This window comes from Phoxinus phoxinus (assembly GCF_949152265.1).
Source record: "Phoxinus phoxinus genome assembly, chromosome: 4".
NCBI classification, from domain to species: domain Eukaryota; kingdom Metazoa; phylum Chordata; class Actinopteri; order Cypriniformes; family Leuciscidae; genus Phoxinus; species Phoxinus phoxinus.
In genome coordinates, this window is record NC_136879.1 from 21,101,025 (window position 1) to 21,119,944 (window position 18,920).

Here is an 18,920-nt window from a genome sequence, read left to right on the forward strand (position 1 = left end):
ACTATATATTCAGATTTACATTTATATATTCAGATTTGTAACTATATATTCTGATTTACATGTATATACATTCAGTTATAACATTATTTTCAGAATTTATAAATATATATTCTGAGTTATAACTATATATCTAAATTTACATTTATATATTCAGTTATACAGTAACTATATATTCAGTATTTACATTTATATATTCAGATTTGTATCTATATATTCAGATTTACATATAATTATTATACATACTAATTATAATATATACATATATAATTCCTCTTAAATCAAATACATAATAGCACAGTTGAGAACAATCATATTTATTTAAAATAAAAGTCTCATACAACAAATAGATGACAAGTTGTCTTATAAAATATATACAGCAATTGGCATTAGCATTTAAACTTCAGTAAATCACATAAATGTCCATGAATAGCAGAAATGGTTAGCAGAGGTCAAGTACTGGGAGTGTTGTATACTACTACATTATCAAAAAAGTCATATACCTTTATGCTGACAGAATACCTTACATAACATAAAAGAAAATAAGCGCTGATGTCAGAAACAGCCTCCATTGACAGGAAATACAATACAATCTCTTATGATTTCCCCTTCAAACGCTGTCGAGAGCCACTTTCAGAAGGAAAATCTACATTTGCACTTTCCACTCCATTCTTACATCAAGAGAAACTAGGAACAGAATTGAAATGTGAATCTATGTGAGCTGAAGGTTATCTTGCACTGCTGATTCATTTGTGGGGTTACTTGAATGGGGAAAAATCAAACACATCTTTTATTTTATTTAAAGTTTAAAGTAGTATAAAGTCCCTTCACATGGAATAAAGCCACCTGCCCAAGAGGAAGTTGTTGGAGTTAATGAAGCCCAACAGTTTTAATATATACATATCTTTATATAAAAAAAAGGGTTTCAGAATGACTCGAAAGAGCTGAAATGCTTTATTTATTTATTTAGTCTGTTTTTTTCCAATTCCAGTTATCTGAAATGCTATTGTCAGTAAGGACACATTTTCAGCAAATGATTTACCAGAATAGCTAAATTGCAAATCTTGATTAATATTACAGACTAATGCCTTTATACACGCCCACACGCGTCAAAGTAACGAGCTCAAGCTGTCTGATGCACGCAAGATTAGATTTAAATAGAAAACCAGCAAGCACAAGAAAAAGCTGGTAATCAAGAAACAGAAATTAGAGCTAGAAAAGAAATGGAAACACTTTTAGAGATCTGGGTTAGCAGCCCTGTAATACACAGATGCCGGGTGGGCATATAGTTATTTCATAAACTTTAAAGTTTGTAATTCCAAAACTGTTTGACTAACGTTCCTATGTGGAACACAAAAAATATGTTTTTGCCTGAAAATGTGATTTTATGCCTATACCCATATAGTATTGGCCCAGATCTGGTCTACATCTGGTACACGTGGTAATCCACACATACCAGACGTGGGCCGGATCTGGGCGGGCAATATGTTGCTGTCTGGGTATAGTAAAAGTCAATAGGGTCCAGTGTTGTTTGGACCCAAAAAAAGTTGTGTAAATTTAGAATAAAGAGCCGAGACACTATGAGTCTTCAGACTCAGATTAAAAGGGCTTTGATTGATTTCTATTTTAATCTAAAAAATGGAAGGAAAAAAGAAGAGTGAGAGAGACAGAAAGTGGAAGATAAAAGTAAGTATCTCGCTATAGTGTCTTCGTTTAAATCGAAAATGCTTTAGATACGGTGGGTCCCAAATAGATCTGGGATTCAAAATCAAATTTAAACCTGAAAATACACTTTTTTTTGGTGCACTAATTTACTTTTCACTCATATTGATAATCTAATGACAAGCAAAATGCTAAACATTTCACCAGTAGACTTTCGGACGCCCATTGTACGAGGGCTGTGTGTCTTACCGTATCCTTTTTCTTCCACCCGCCGGATTGCCTCCCATCCCCATTAAAGCTAACAGGATGAAACATTAATCTGCTACCCAGCATCCCAGAGCTATTTACAATCTGCAGTGCTTTAGAAGAGTTGTCCGCCGCGAAAGAAAGGAAAAAGAAAACGACATCATTTAAAGCGGCTGATTAATTCACCGCTTGACAAGTGGGTGTTCAGAGCCACTTTTCAACTCGCTTTTCTCACTCTGCTTATTTCTCTATTTTGTCAAATAATGAGAGACGGAGACCAGTTTATCACTTTAGCGCACTGGGGACGGCTAACATCAGAGTACTGGATGGAAAAAACGGGAGAATGTTTGCTTAAAGCTGCAGTTTGTCTACCATTGGCTAGTCGAAACAATTAGTCCCGCCCCAAACTCACGCCATTGGTTTAGCCAATGTTGTTGTGTCAGGGTGTTCAAATAAACAGAGCCACAGTGTTTGTTACTGTGTATGGAAAACAACTGTGAATGGGTTAGTTTTTAGAAGAAAGTATTTAAAGATTGAAAAATATTACACACTTCACCTTTAAGAAAGGTTCTGAACTTGGTTTAAATAGAAAAATATTGCAGGTGGAAAGCGAAAAGGTCCAATGAGCTGTATTGCACAGTCCAAGGACTTTCTCTGTGAGTGCAACATATGGCATATGTGCATGAACGCTACACGTTGTGCATTTAAGAACGATTCATAGAAAATTCATGATTGCAACACATTCTGGTCTACTGACGTTATAGAATCCGCTGTAGATATAGATGCGTTTGGATGAGAAATCACACGCTTGCGGCACGTCCCTGAAAGGATCCAGTGGAGAGAGGGAATGAAAAGGCCCTGACGGTTAGACAGCAGCTTTCTGTCCTTGCTCTACTGGCACAGAGTAGACCCTAGAGAAACACACAGAGAGGAGAACAGTCAGTTCACTATGGAGACATTGATTAAATCTTTAAGACTTGGCCGAGCTCTTTTATACCTTTCCCCTGACCAGTTTTTTTCTATATTAAAACACATAATGAAATTAATGAGAAACATTTTTAAAATGACACGCACGCTGGGTAAAAGCGTTTATTTTTTTAATGGGGCATGTCATGAGATTAGTCAAATAAAAAAGTTGGGTAAACTTCTATAGCAGTGAACGGGAGACGACAGCAGATATCATTTTTGTATTTGCATCTTTTGCATAGCAAAATAAAAAAATCTGCTATAGCGTTTCTGCGACTTTCCAAAAGAGGGACATAAACATGGAGAGATTGATTTTGTTGGTCAGAAGAGAGAAAGATGTCAAATCACGCAGGAGCCTTAGTTCGGTTTTTGTCATTTACTGCCAAGGTAATATAACACAGTATAGCGTTATAAATGTGTATTACATTTTTTTATATATATTAAAAATGATCACTGCAGTGCTCTATTGTGCCAAAACAACTCTTTAGCTCCGCCCACTCCCATGAAGCACCACAATTGACATATAGGGCCCTATTTTAACAATCTGAAATGCAAGTATGAAACGCAAAACACAAGTAACTTTGTGGGCGGATCTCGGATAAATGACTCTTGCGACCAACGCAAATCTAAAAGGGGTTGGTCTGAAGTATCTACATTACTCATAGGTGTGGTTTGGGCGTAACATGCAATAAACCAATCACAGCGTCCTCTCACATTCCCTTTAAAAGCAGGCACGCTTGTTCCATGGCGGATTGCTATAACGGCGGATTTACCAGGCGCACAAAACTTACATGATGGTAAAGGTGATTTTGAAGTCTTCAGAATTTTGTTTCCTGGTTCTTGACGGACACTTTGTCCGATGTCCTTATATACCGATGTGTCTTGCCACTATTGCTCAAACAGGTTTGATCCGTCATTACTACAATTAGCCTGAATAATTTGGGTAAATATGTAAGCTAGATGTATGCCTATTTTTTCACATCTTCATGGACACCACAATGATTTCCCTCGTGTGGTAATATTTTTCCTTGTAATTATGTATGGTTTGCAAAAATATGAACTGCTGTGTCTGTGTAGATGAGAGAAGCAAAGTGTATGCGCGTTGTGCACACGCCACATTATGGCCAAGCACGCGCCCTTAAAATAGCATCTGAATAACCCACTGACTTTACACTAGGTTTTTCCTGGTCAGTGGCGGAATTGTTTTCTCAAACTGCTAAATAGCAGCAGGGAACGTTTGCGCCAGAACACGCCTCCTCTTATCGCTGAACCTCCCCCCATGAGCGCAAGTTCGTTCCATAATTTACCGACGTGCATCTGTGGAGGGAAAAGTCTGCTGTGCGTCGGGTGCAAAATAGGAATGATACATGCGTCGACGTACAAAGTAATTTGCGCTGGGTGCAAGATAGGGCCCATAGAGTCTATTTTGTGTGGCAAAAGCAATCATAAAACAGTTGTGTTTCTGACATTTTAAATCCATATTCAAACATGAAAATATGGTCTTTTTGAACTGGGAATGAAGTTTAAATGTTATCTCAAAATATTTTAAAAAAAAAGTGATTCATGTTGATGTGGCCCATTTAAACATGGTTCAGACACACCAAGCTAAACATCTCCAAGACCTATTCAATGTGTTGAGAAAGAATGCATTGCAGTAGCACCGACAATATTTGGACAAATTTACACAGTCAGGCTGATATCTGTAAAGAATAGGGTCAGCTATGGGTCACATTTTACTCAAGGCAAATACATATACATATGTGAGAGGAGCTTAACACTGACTTTCGTTTTGAATAGAGAGACATTCAGCTTATAGTTCAGGATAAGGATGAATGGAGCTCTTTGTGACACATTCATGCTGTTCAAACACATGTACGTGCGCTTGCTCTCCTCAGGTAAATGCTGTTTAATTTTCCTCAGTGATGAATTCCTTCACAGTTTGCCTGGCTTTATGAACTCTATGGCAGGATTTTTTGCCCCGCAAGGCATTTCGCGGGGCTTTTTATCGTTTTTTTATTGAGTGTGCTTTCTGTGAACATGCTCAGAAAGGTTCAGTGTTGATCCACAGAGCCTGTGGTTGCTGTGTGATTAAGCCCCTTTCAGCCACCCTATCACTCAACACCGAAAAAAAGAAGAAGCCGTGGCTCAGCTAACTGCATTCCCCTGAGGTAACCTGTAATCCCGCAGAAGAATTTAACCTCAATAAAGAAAGAGAGTAGTAAGAGCGGGTGAGAGAGAAAGAGAGAAAACAGAGGATCTTTAAGCTTGCTGTTGGGAGGCAGGTGTCAGACAAACTGCTCCCTCCCAGCCTTCTCTCACATATCACCATACTCAGCAACTCACTGAAACTGATTACTTTGCAAAACAAGTACGCATAGCAACCAAATTCAGTTACACAACCTATCAGGACGACAGCGAAAGGCCACAAAGTGGGGGACAGGACGTGAGAGAGAAAGAGAGAGAGAGAGAAATGCAGTTCTTTCCTTTTCTCTACTTTGCAAAACGATTTCAGAGAGAGAGAGAGAGGAAAACATTATTTTTTAATCTTTTAATAACTGATTGTGTTAGGTGATTAAATCGAATATGGATTGAATATGAAGCTTTTAAGCTTCAAAAATGATGCAAAGGCACTAAAATATCGTCATAAAAGTAGTCCATGTGACTCATACTTGCATTCTGTCTAGAAGGAACCTCATTTGGATTGAATTCAAAATTAATTCAAACTATATCCATAAAATGATCCCATGATGGGAACCCCTAAAAGGTTCTATAAGTGAAGCACATGACCAGAACCCTTATAGGTTCTATATCTTCTTTGATGTACTGTTTTCGCATACTTTTCACATAATTAGGCATATTTGTACACAGTCTTTGAAGGTCATAAGAAGCAAACTGTAATTTAAGTATTTTTTTTACTGAAAGTCTTTAAGCATTAAGGCCTTGTCCCAAATGGAACCCTAAACCAGAAAGTATACTTCTGCGGTCCGGTCACTGTCTGTGTTTTCGTCTTCAAGAGTGTCTGAGGACATCATCCCACCCCGTCCGCGTGCAGCCCGTGTGTGTACAACAGCACACGTACGAGTGACTTAAGCGCTTAAAAACAAAATCCACTATGCTCACACCCAGAACGCATCTTTCCACGCTCACAGCCAAAGAAATATACTTTGAAAGGCTGGCGCGCTCAACTGTTTGCGGAACGCGGATAATGAAGTATATCCGAGTCTTGAGCCCTCCTGATCTTCCTCCAAGTCCACACTTTCAAGGCATGGCATAATGCCGCTTTGACTGCTGGGTAGAAGTCTGCTGTGGAGCTCGTGGGCTTGCGGGCTCGGCAAAAGTGCAAATCAAGGGGCGCATATCGGCCGCGAAGTAAACTAAAATGAAAATGGGACACCATACGGCAGAGGTCTTCAACCCTGCTCCTGAGAACCCATTGTCCTGCAGAGTTTAGCTCCAACGCTAATCAAACACACCTAAAGTTGATGATCAAGCTTTTCGGGATCACTTGAACATGCACAGGCAGGTGTGCTGAAGCAGGTTGGAAATAAACTTTGCTGGACATTGGGTTCCCAGGAGCAGCCAACGGATTTGAGGCCGGGTATGTTACAAAAAGTATGTTCTATATAGTATGAATATGTGTAGTATGAAAGTAATCCAGACGTACTACATCCGCCATGTTGTCATCATGTGACCCACCAGTGTCAGTTACATCGCGTCACCTCCATTCACAAATCCTCTCCCGTGGCCTCATGGGATAGTAAAGCGTCTATCGAATTTGGACTTCAGAATCTCTCTGGAAGAAGTAGGTCATCTTGGTACATTTTGCCTACACTTTTATGAATTCGGACATACTTCTTTTTTCACACTGTTTTTCACCTACTATTTAGTAGGGAAGTATGCGATTTCGGATGCAGCCCTGTGGACTTAACAGACACATGTACCGTTGCGAGTCTACAAGATCGCAAGTGCACATGAAGTGTGCCATTTGGGACAGGGCCAAAGCTGTTAACCTCTGTGACAAAAATCCATAGAGACAGTGAGTTGAACCCAAGAATCAGTCAGACTGATATTGGGAACTGAATTTTAATTTACGAATTGGACGCAAGCACCAAGGAAAACTAATCTTCATTTTTGTAAACATAAGGGTGAGTAAAAGATAGTTTTAATTTTTGGGTGAACTGTTTCTTTAAATGCACAGGGGACTGAATGCTTACTTAGAGAAGCAGTGTATAAAAGTAGAGACTTTAACATGGCCTGAACCCTAACCAAAAAATTCATCATTTTGAGGAGGTCTCTATACATGCAATACAGGCTACAGATAAATGGCATGTAATTTGTTATACTGCGGTATGGCTGTGTTTGCACAAAAAACAATAATAATTAAAAATGCAACAAATTGCAACACTCTCTCTCTCTCTCTCTCTCTCTCTCTCTCTCTCTCTCTCTCTCTCTCTCTCTCTCTCTCTCTCAGGTCTCTCTCTCTCTCTCAGGTCTCTCTCTCTCTCTCTCTCTCTCTCTCTCTCTCTCTCTCTCTCTCTCTCTCTCTCTCTCTCTCTCTCTCTCTCTCTCTCTCTCTCTCTCTCTCTCTCTCTCTCTCTCTCTCTCTCTCCCTCTCTCTCTAATAAACTGGTTTGAGCAGTTTTGTCCCTGACTGTTTTTGTCTGATAACATCGTGACAAACAGACATGGAAAAAGTCGGTTTTCTTGTCTCTTTTTTTTTTAATGCAACTTTTCATTTTTCAAATGTGGCCATGACATATTCCCACACTGTAAACTCTCACAGAGTTTAGCACGTCATATCTTGTTCATGTTAGTCAACGCCTGGCTTGTTTTCTGTCCTTTTTTTTTTCTTCTTTTTGTTTCAGGGACTTGTTTCTAACAGTTTAGAGCTTGAGAAGCGTTTGACAGATGGCTGGAAAGTAGAGTCATCGATGCACATGTTCCAACCCGCTGCTAATGGTGGCCTATCCCTCCTGCATGCGGTCCTCTATTGTCTCGCATACTGCTGTCGTCATGTGTTTAGTGGGTTACCAGGGATTCAGAGATCTGTTAGCCATCGGACTGGTTGGACCACCCCAAAAGTTGACGGGGTGGAGCACTAAAGCCGCCTTGTTAATATAAGCACTGAAGTGTCACTCAAGATAAAGTGTCTAGTAAGCTAAAGGTGAGAAAAAGTAGTTTTTTTCCCACCCATTTTCCAGTAAGTGCTGCCAAATCCTTCTTAGAACCAGTAATAAGGGACCATGTGGGGCAACTAATAAACAAGCAATAGCAGTCCAAATAGCTTCAATATTTTCCAAATTATTAGTGAGGTGAAGCAGATATTTCCAAACCTCTACACACAAAGGCATGCACAAATCCACTCTGCATATGCGGGTAATAGTTTGTGCGGTGTACACACACATTTCTGTCAAATGGATTTTGCTATATTCAACCCAGCATGAGTCTTTAATAACATTTCTTCAATATATGTTTGTCTGACGCACAGGTCATTCGAAAATTGCTTGCAAGCAAAGCTAAATCAGTCTTACCCCTGTTCTCGGCGGTGCAAGTAGCGTCTGAAGAGGACAATAGCTGTAAAGATAAAAAAATATATTTTTATTTTAGTTTTTGCATTACAGGGCTTCACAGAACGCCTACTGTATGAAAATGGTGTTGCTTTTTTTGGTCAAATAAACCAGGACATCCAGCACACATCACTAGTTTGGCTTGACAAGAATTTGGCCTACAGATTTAGATTCTGTGAGCTTGTAAAGAACACACCTTTATTAAATGACTTTTGATAATAGGGCAATACTTTAGATATTAATTTACAGCATGTATCCCATAAAATGTACAACTATAATAAAAAATGAAGTATTCCTGGGCTTGCATTTGCAACGTGATCTCATTAGTTGTAGGTTTCATATGCAAAGTGTATTTATAGCACAAGTTTTCATACATTTGCATAGGCACTGAAATGTACTATACTATTGAATTGACAGCATCTGAAACTGCATTTTTATACATGAACTACAACATACAAATGTGTATGAATCCTTTTGAATTTTTAAAACAATAAATCCAATTAATTAATAGGTTGATTTAAATTTATTCAATTTAATGACATTATTTTCATCACAAAAATATATAACAGTATATTGTGAGTAAAATTGCATTTTATGTTTTATATTCCCATTTTGCATTAATTTAATGACATTAATTAAATATGTTCAAATCTGTATATTATGTGTTTTATATTGTTAATAAGCAGGTTTACAGAATAGGTGCATAATGGTAAAATACAAAAATGCAATTTATATTTTGAAAATAAATAAAACATTAATATTTGTATGACCCTAACCCTAAATACTTTTACTTTATATGAGCTGTCATTATGTCTATATTGTACATTTCGGTGTACATCCAAACACACAAAAATCAACATGTAAATGTTATACAAATACCTACGAATACTAATGAGATCAAGCTGCCATTTGCTGGAAAGGAAGTACAGCTCATACATCTAGAAACAAACAGCTCAGATATTTCATCTAAAATTCATCTTGAACTACATCTTGCAATTGTTTGAAGATTTTTACACACACTAAAACGAAATGCATGACTTTATAGCACACTAGTGGTCTAGTAAATGCCTGTTTTAACAGACTCAACCTACCTACAATACCCCCGATGGCCAGAATCGCGACGCTAACGGCAGCTATGATGATTACCAAGGTATCACCTACAAATTAACAATAAAAACAAGGAGGATGTACATTAAATGTGTTCATGGACACAAGTCTGAAATATGAATTAATCCATATAGAAGTGGATGTTTTTTTCAACCTCCAGCTTCGTCTCCTTTGGATCTATCTGATCCAGGACTTGCAACAGGACCTTCTGATTCAAGAAGGGGACTCCCACTTCTCCCTAAATAAAAATGCAAACACAAGGATGATATTCATGGATTAACTGTTCTCACATCAACAATGGTAACAAAATGTTTAATGTTACTAATGAATGTTTTCAAACAGGGACCCATTACAGCTTTTTAAAGCGTTTTATTAAAGCTACTGTGAATGTTTTCGGTGCCTCTAGTGGCGCTATATGGAAGTGCTAAAAAATTATTGTTTTTAAGCAGGTTTTCCAAACATTATCATCTGTCGTTGGTCAGCCACATTCTTTTTTTCTGTTTACAGAGTTTATGGCTTTTCAAAGTGGTATCTTCCACATACACTAAAAAAAAAGAAGAAGAAAAAGGTTGCTGACTTACATTAAGTACAATCAACTTGGATGTTTAAGTCATTTCAACTTAAACTGACAAAAAAATGAGTTCAATCTTTGCATAACTTATTTTGATGAGTTATAGCAATTTAAAAACACATGTTGTCATAACTTATTGATCTTTACAGTGAAGTGGGGACATTTTTACAACAGTTTTAATAGTGGTGAGATAAAACGAATGCCAGATTTGCATCCATATGAGCAGACCAGCTCGATGTATCTCTGAGCCAATTCTTCTTGTTAATCATTGACATTTCTTTTGTCTTTTCTAGGAAATTAGCTGGGAAATGAATCACAATTCTGATCGTGGATCCCTCCATATCACCTCCCACCCCTCCCATCTGCCTCTGGCCGGAGCTGGTGAGCAGGGCTTGCTTTAACAGCTCAGTAATTCTATCAGAGAGCAATCATTCTGCTGATGAAGACGGACAGCTCCTCGCACAGGAGAGCTGAATGAGACTGCCAACGTCCATTAAGGGGACGGACAGGGGTGCGGATGGAGCCGGGGCTATCAGCGGCGCTCTGCTGGGACACGCTAATTGATTGCTTTCAAGAATTAATGTGGCGGATGAGCTGGTCACGTCTTACAGTAACAACCTGTCTTCATGTTACATGTGCGACTGGAGAGGAATACCCACCTTTGTTCATTATTTCTCCACCTTCAAAATCCTCATCGTCAACTGGGTAAATGAGATGAAGAATATAGAAAAACACATTAAAAATAAAACTGTGATGGTTATTTACCAAACATGAATGTCATGGTTCACCCCCAAAATAAGGGAAAATATATATTATTTTGCATTGAAAAAAAGCCAGTTTTTTTTTACTCTGAAATATATTTCATGACAATTATGCAACACCCCATTAGAATCCCATTAGATGATCCTTGTTATAGTATTTTTTACTCGTTATAGAAAAATAAAATGATGTGTTTATTGATAACATAAGAATCACTTTGTTTAGATAGCATAAATCAAGGGAAGTACAACAAATACAACATGTTATCAAGTTTTGATTTTAAATGTAATGTTTTATATAATGTATATATATATATATATATATATATATATATATATATACTGTATATTACATTAAAGTAAAGAGAAAGAGATTTTTGGGGAAGAAAGTGTACTTAATTGTCAGAATTGTCATACCGTCTGGACCGTCATTTCCTGAAGAATTCCCTTCTGTGTCGTCTGATGCTGCAGCTGTTCATTCGAATATATAAATAAGAGGTTAGCGCTCACATGAACCTAAAACCAATTATTATAAAGATCATGAGTGTCTTCAGAGGTTATTCCACTGCCAGATAGTGAAGGTGAAATATATATATATATATAGCATTTCATTTGTCACGTATCTAAGTGGCTGTAAATAAAACATAAAAATAAAAGTGTTTTAAAGGCATTTTGGATGAAAAGTGTCTGCTAAATGGCGAGTAACAGGGGGATTGGTTCGCAAGCCTGTCACTGATACAGATACTTTAGACAGACATGAGAAGTAAAAGATGGATTGAGACCAAAAATAAACATCTGAATATAGGACAGAGAGTTTTTTTATCAAAGAAGGACAGAATAATGTAACCGTAGTTAAAATGAACTTACCTGAACCTTGAAGAATCAAAAACAGAATGAATAAACGCAGCATCATCTTGTTCTAGGAAAAGAAAGAAAGGAAGAGGGAAAAAAATGAATCTACACATTAGAACACTACATCTAGATTTCTCAAAAACTTTGATACACAGTCAACCCTGTGAACCCGGCCTATGTGTAACCTAGATGAATTCGCATAGAAAAACGTTCTCTAATCTCAAACAGATATCAGTAATCTATTACACCGTGGCATGCCATAGTTGGAAATATGTCAGTGTTAATAAACAACTAGGAATATAATCAGTCCTGTGTGAAACTGACTAAATAACCAGACTAAACAGTACAAATTCACCAGAAGTTAGTCTGTCGGCTTTATCTTATCAGGAATTTACAGAGGGCTGACTCATGCTTCATGATTTGTCAACTTTGTGGTCTGGTGTGCACTTGTGAATGCAACTTTTATGTTTTTCAAAGTAGTCAACACAGTATGGGGGGGGGGGGGGGGGTAGACGTGGAATTTCCGAAACACGCTCAAAGCATTTGACCAATCTCAACACATGGTCCAGCTGACCAATCAGCACAGTGCGCTTTTTCCGAAGGAGGGGCTTCATAGAGACAGGAACTAAACAGAGTGTAACTGACAGACTGGGAAGAGAGGTGCTGCAACAATGTCAAAATATATCAAATAAATAAATCGTTTTTTGAATATTCAAGGAAGAAAAAACTAAATTGTATTGACCATTCATGGAGTCTAAGAAGTATTGCAACTGACCAACAACACTTGGGAAATGGAGAGATCAAAATGGTCAGACACTGGAGCTGAAAAATACTTATGATCTTGAGAAGTCGCACCGGAACAACTACACAACATTCTCGTAGTCTTAAACTTAAATTGGGAGGCAAGCAGAAGTTGAGACATTTTAATAGAAATGTAAAGAAATGTGCCCCATCTTTTCCTGTAACCATACGAAGTGATTCATTTCAGACTTGCATGTGGTTTATGAACTTGTCTCATACCTTTATGATTTAACAGCCTTCATTGTGAAACCATCTGACAAGCTGCCAAATGACTTTAATCAATAAAACCAAAACACAAATAGACATGTACAGAAGGAGGAACGTAGCCAATTATGTTTTCAAGACTTTGCTTCCACATGGTACCTTTCCCAGAACGGCCTGATGATCATAATCTAGGCAGATGTTTAACACACACAGCTGGCCGAGTGCAGCTTCCGCTGGCTCTTCTTCTTAACAATTACACATATTTATTTTGGTTCCCACTTATGGACTAGGAAATGGGAACTAGCCCGGGAAAGACCTTTTCCTGAGTTCTATTTAAAATGGTTAAATATAGCAAAGGCTTATGCCATACAATCAAATAAGTGCTGTAGTGCCCAAGGTCCAAATTCCCCTTCTGTGGCCTGCATATCAATCTCACAAGCCTCTACTCTTCATCCAGATATTGTTATTGGTGCCCATTGTGTTGGGCTTCCACTTCCTGCTGCTTTGACAATAACTGGGATCTCCATGCAGGGAAGTGACACCAGGACTTTATACACCTGCTTTCTCCATTCACATACTAGCCCAACTGGACGTCCACTTTGTACGGTTTTCCCTAGTTTCTCCCTAAAAACAATAGGCCTATAATTTATAATTTAATCAAAGTCATATTTGTGCAGGCACAACGTCTGCGGTCAAACGTGCTGCGTAACACCAAAATGAACCTCTTTGGTTCTCATACGTCAAGCAAGCATGCTTGAGCTTCTGTTTACCATATCTGACGTGGCCATTGATAAATGTTTATATATGAATAAAAATTTAAAGAAACCTGTTCATCATATAAAGCGATTAAGTCTCATCAGAAAATTGTATTAACTTATTGAAGCAACGAAGTGGTATGTGCATGGACAGTCAATGGAGGGACATTAAAATCTCTTCAACCCGCGGATTACAAAAACAGTATAAAAGTAGCCCAATTCCGCCGGACGTGGCAAGGCAGGGTAAAAGTAAGTTTGACATACCATTTCAGTGGTTTAGATGAACATATGTGCTGTGGACTTTCCTCTCAATAATGAAACAAACACAAAACAAAAATGCCAGATAGTTTGCTTTAGCAAGCAGTTTCAAACTATCGGAACAAACTCTAAACAAAACTTTGTTTTGGCCTGATTTTGTTCAAAATGATGTCACACCAGTTATTTCTTAGATTTCACTTGAAGTATCAGGGCCTTTACTGCCCGACAGAGATAAGTTGTGTTTTGGTGACATGTGTGAACTTGTCAATAAAAGCAAAATACTGAAAAATGAGCTTTGTTTGTACAACAACCCGTGATTACTTAGAACTGTGCTCAGCGGAGAGTTTGCTTTGAGCCTAAGAAAGCTATATTTGATAGTCTAATTAGCAAATGATCATATAATGGTAACAGCAGCTGAACCCAGCCTGGAACACTTTGTCCTAATTACATTGTCATGTCTTCAACTGTGGCTTACATGTCTTAAATGTGTCCAAAACTATTAATAAGTGAGTATTAAAGAAGTATCGTGGTAGTGATACCAGTATGTCTGTCTTAATGATAGGCTGTCTTGGCAAACTCATGCTTAAGGGACTGCAGTATCTCTGCAGCAGCCAGAAAGAAAAACAGGCTGGCTCCGTAAAGAGAGAGAGATTGCGGTGGCTTAACTCGTCTCGTAATTTGGAATTTCCACGCTCAATTCAGGTCGTCACGGCAAGAGAGATTCTCTCAATTAAGCTGTTAATCAGAAGATGTGGGACTGGTTGTCGGAGCAAGCACAATCCAAGCTTGTAAAAATGTGACAGCAAATCTCCCATCAACAGTAACCGTCTGAAACCCCCTCAGACCCCCTCCCTAAATTCCAATTTGGTGCGCCCTGCTGCCTCGGAGAAATAATAAGCTGAACCAATTTGAAAATATTTATCAGTGCAGTCCAACGCCTGCGAGTTGACAGTCCTCCTGAAGCTTGTGTCGCTGAACAATTGGCTAATATATTTGTGTGTATTTGAATTCAAATTGAATTTGGTCCATTCTCCAGTTTTTGCACTTGTTTTGCCTCCACCTAATTTGTGCTCTATCATTAATACACGTAGCCCTGTGAAAGAGGCCCGACATGAGCCTGCAGCAAAGCCACCAATGAAAAACCTCTTTCATACCTCATAAAATCGTAAATCAACAACTGCAAAGTATAACAGGATTATTCTCTCTCCCCCCCCCCCCCCCCCCCCCTCATCCTACAATGTGTGATTTCTGCATCTTCCATTGTTCATACAAACAGGTTGAGCTGATGGTGGTGTGTCAATGTTGAAAGCAATGGGAAAGCAGTCTATAAATGACTACAGAAGTAGATTAAGTTTCTATTCAAATTTCTGATTGTAGACTGTGAAGCTAGACATTTTGAGGGAATAACATGCACAAAAAGAGAAGGAACATGTATTAAGATGGTTAATAGGGTCAGCTGATTTCACATAGACTTTAGGCAGATTAGGGAACGGTTGAAAGAAAAGAAGATATGAAAACTATTCTGTGCAGCACAAAAATAATCAGGAACAGGAGCAAATAAACTGGTGACTAAGAAATCGCCTTGCGCCGATCTTATGAAAATGTATTATGTCTGATTGCTTACTTAGTCTGAGTAACACAGTCATCTATGTCTCAAAGATGCCTAGACTAGACTCATTAACTTCCAGTTAAATCCGTATTTATAATGTCATAATTGCATGTAGCATTTGGCACACATTATATATGAGTATAGTACACAGTGTCCTAACCAGACTTGACAATAAGAGTTTATGACTGATATGGGTGAGTAGGACAAAACAACTCTTATTGCATGTGAAAAACTTTTCTTGTAATAAACTCAAAACTCTAAAGCATAATGGTTATGCTGTGCAAGAGGCTGATTTTTTTCCCCAGTCATTAGCTGCCTAAATCAAATAATTGTTGCTTTATTCGCCATTATGCCAGTTTACAAAGTGTGAATACTTGTTCTGCCAGCTTTTTTTTCTCTATATTTCACAGTTCAACATCTGGCTTAGTGGCACGTGTGACATGTTATATGTGGCATCAATGATCCTAAACATAGACAACCATCTCCTGATCTACAGTTCCTCCGTGCTATCACCTTGTGTGAACCAAAAACCTCAAAAATGCCACAGAGATAAACTTAAATGGTTTGGGCAAACGTTTAAATTAGCCCTGAACTGAAAACGAAAGACTTGTGGGATAGTAAAAAACATCGTTTATATAAGACACACAAACAAATGTTTCACAGGTGTGATCGCAGAAGCTGAAAAACAGAAGGATGAATTCCTGCTTGGGTACTTTCTTAAAATAGTCCACGAGAAAGGCATTCAATGAAAGCACAGATCAAAACAACAACATACAACAGAAGTTAAAACAAGGTGTAAATGAGAAGTTTGATAGTTTCAGCATTAGATTTAAGGGAATAATTCAACAAATAAAAAGCATCTCATTTACTTAACCCTTGTTAAGTCCCCTGTGGTGAAAATCAAATTGTCAATGTTTTTTGTCTATGTGGTGTTTTTAATGTGATTTAAGACAAACCATGTGCAAATGCATAAGTCAACACCGTTACTGAGTATTTTCTCCTTAATACTGCAGTGAACCAAAGACAGTCGCGAAAACCCGTTTTGAAATAGCTGGTGTTTCTGACGTCACAAACTACCTTGTAACCAATCACATCGTGCCAGCGGACTTTAGCATAGCCTATCATAAACAGCGAGCTAGCAGGGAGTCTCGAGAGATGCCAGATTACCTCAGTATATTTTTTCTGTTGATATGAAAAATCTGTACTTTTAGCCATATAGCAGGTGTATGATGTGTATTACGATGTTATGATTAACTACCTTTCTCCGCTGATGTTCTTAGTTGTTTAAAACGTTTCTAAGGATACTGAGGCAGAGGTCAGACTCTGAGATGGTGAACGGGAAAATGGTTTGTGAAACATTAGCAACACATTATTAGCTGTTTGATAACATATAGTCAAGCAAAATGATAATCATATTAATTACCGTTATGTGTCCGACGTTGTAAAGAGCGATACCATTGTCCATTGTTTACCTCAGTAAGTTGGCCGAGTGAACCTGCCAGCTGGTGTGAGTGGAGGCGGGGCTAATTAGCATATTCATGGTTCCACATATACTATAATGAAGCAATGGCGGAGAGTTGCATTCAAGCTATAAGGCATGAAGATTTTATTTTTTCAAATTTTGGTGATCAAAGATAAGTTTTAAGAGATACAATTATTGACTACAGGGGGACTTTAAGTTCCTCAATGTTGTTTTTGTTTTTTTCTGTGGACAGAAACAGAAATTTTGAAGACTGCTGATTTTCCATTTTATTTTAATGAGGACTGACAAATCTCAAAAGCACTATTACAATATCATAAAAGTAGTCCATACAACTCTTCTGCTATACGTTTTCTGAAGTCATCATCCTATAGTCCCCATTCATAACCATTGCATGGAAAAGAGTGATCAGCACAATATTCAAAGTGGTTTCCTTTTGCATTTCACAAAGGAACGAAAGTTGAAATGGCGTGAGGGTGAGTAAATGGTAGCGGAATACTTATTTTAAGGCAAACTATTCCTTTATTTATTTATTTTAGCCATGACAGGGTTGACTTGTTACAAAAGAGCAACAATGATGATAGACAGGACCTACAGTACAATAGTGGGGACATCAAACATTCATCAAAGGGTTACAGAGAAAAGGAGCACATAAAAACACAGCCTCAGACGCAAGCCTAACCACAGCAACCGACCACATGGAGCTCATGCAATCAGTATATGATTATGATTACATAAGGTTTGCGTTAAACAGTAATTTGCTGACGGAGGTCTGGGTAAAAAATACTGACAAGATACGCAAGCACACGAAAACCCCCCAAAAAGTATACGAGTAGAGACGGCTCAGGAACTGGGGTGTCTGTAAGGGAAATTTGCTGAAAAATTCAGCATGTGAAACGAAACCACAGGTCTGGCGAATATAGCGCTTTGAAATTATCTTTCAGTGTGATGTCATTTAGGGTGCCTCTTGACACGGAACTCAAAACCCTTAAAACTCAACCGACAATGTTCACAAACATGACAGGTTAAAGAGCGTTCTTTAGTGCAATCAAGACGTGTTGCACGACCTTCCTTCAGTATCTGAAAGCTAACATGACTGTGCAAACAGTCAAATGTTTGGTCACTTTGGAAAAAAAGTCTAGAGAAGCAAGCCTGCACACAAGGTTTTTCTCCACACTGTGCCCTGCTAGACCATAGATAGCCTTATTTTACAGACACGCACTGTTGCCTTTACAAAAAATAAGCTGGCACATTTTGAGGATGAATCATGAGAATGAGCTTTTGAGACAGAAATCTCCTTTAAGCATTATAGTTGTAATGCAATGCACACTTTTTAATGGTTATGAGTATTAAAACCGCAATGGTAATTTTAATATTAATGAGCTTTTTATATATATCTACCATACCCTGAAAAAAGTAGCCTGACAACCTGTCATAACATAGGAGGAAACACCTAGAGCAATTTTACTTGTTATTTTCAGTACCTGCACTGCCATTGGCCATATGGCTTTCACTATACAAATATCACTGTTGTAACAACCAACAGCCAATGAACCACTGCGACTACTATAAATGTTATCAAGGCTTCTTCTCATGCATAAAATATTGACAGTAAAACTAAGTTGAATTACGAACTCACCACTTCCTTGGCCCCTGCCGCACGGAATAGGACAGGAAGCTGAGCTGACTGAAGCTGAGCTGACTGAAGCTGAGCTCTGTCACATTCAGAGCAGCAGAATCATTCTGTGAAACCGAAAAACTGTGCTATGCGTGTCATCTTACACGTGCAAGACAACTGTGGTTCTCATCCGTTTTGACTGCAAGACATTTCAGAAGCTCACCATGTCCTCTGGTATACTTATGCTGTAATTATAATAAAGCTGTTTGTTATCAACCTTTTCATTAGAATAAACTAGAAATGTCAAGTAATTATCTGTGATTAAACTTGCGATCCGAGAAGTTTTAAGATGGAAGGCGTAGGAACCTTAATCGGGGCTACAGTTGCCCTCGTCGTTTTCCGCATGTCGTCCTTAGACGTGTTACGTGGATTTGATCATGTAAATATTTGATTATGCAGTGTGCCATGA

General features: G+C 38.2%; 1 protein-coding gene across 1 annotated transcript; it reads right to left on the reverse strand.

Moving 5' to 3' along the window:
- Positions 1-293: 293 nt before the first annotated feature.
- LOC306997210 (uncharacterized protein) lies at positions 294-18,561 on the reverse strand. The gene is made up of 8 exons (XM_079610394.1): positions 18,473-18,561; positions 11,742-11,793; positions 11,292-11,345; positions 10,776-10,817; positions 9,700-9,783; positions 9,530-9,595; positions 8,403-8,445; positions 294-2,816 (listed from the first exon to the last, which is right to left on the reverse strand). Exons 2-8 carry the CDS (start codon positions 11,785-11,787, stop codon positions 2,771-2,773), a joined length of 381 nt encoding a protein of 126 aa, XP_079466520.1. The 5' UTR covers positions 11,788-11,793; positions 18,473-18,561; the 3' UTR covers positions 294-2,770.
- Between the last annotated feature and the right edge of the window lie 359 nt (positions 18,562-18,920).

Coding starts and splice junctions, on each gene's coding strand:
- LOC306997210 (XM_079610394.1), bottom strand. CDS start 11,787: ATGATGCTGCGTTTATTCATTCTGTTTTTGATTCTTCAAGGTTCAG. Junction 9,596..9,699: donor CAAAGGAGACGAAGCTGGAG/GTTGAAAAAAAC, acceptor GTTAATTTGTAG/GTGATACCTTGGTAATCATC. Junction 2,817..8,402: donor TTGCACCGCCGAGAACAGGG/GTAAGACTGATT, acceptor GTGTTTCTCTAG/GGTCTACTCTGTGCCAGTAG.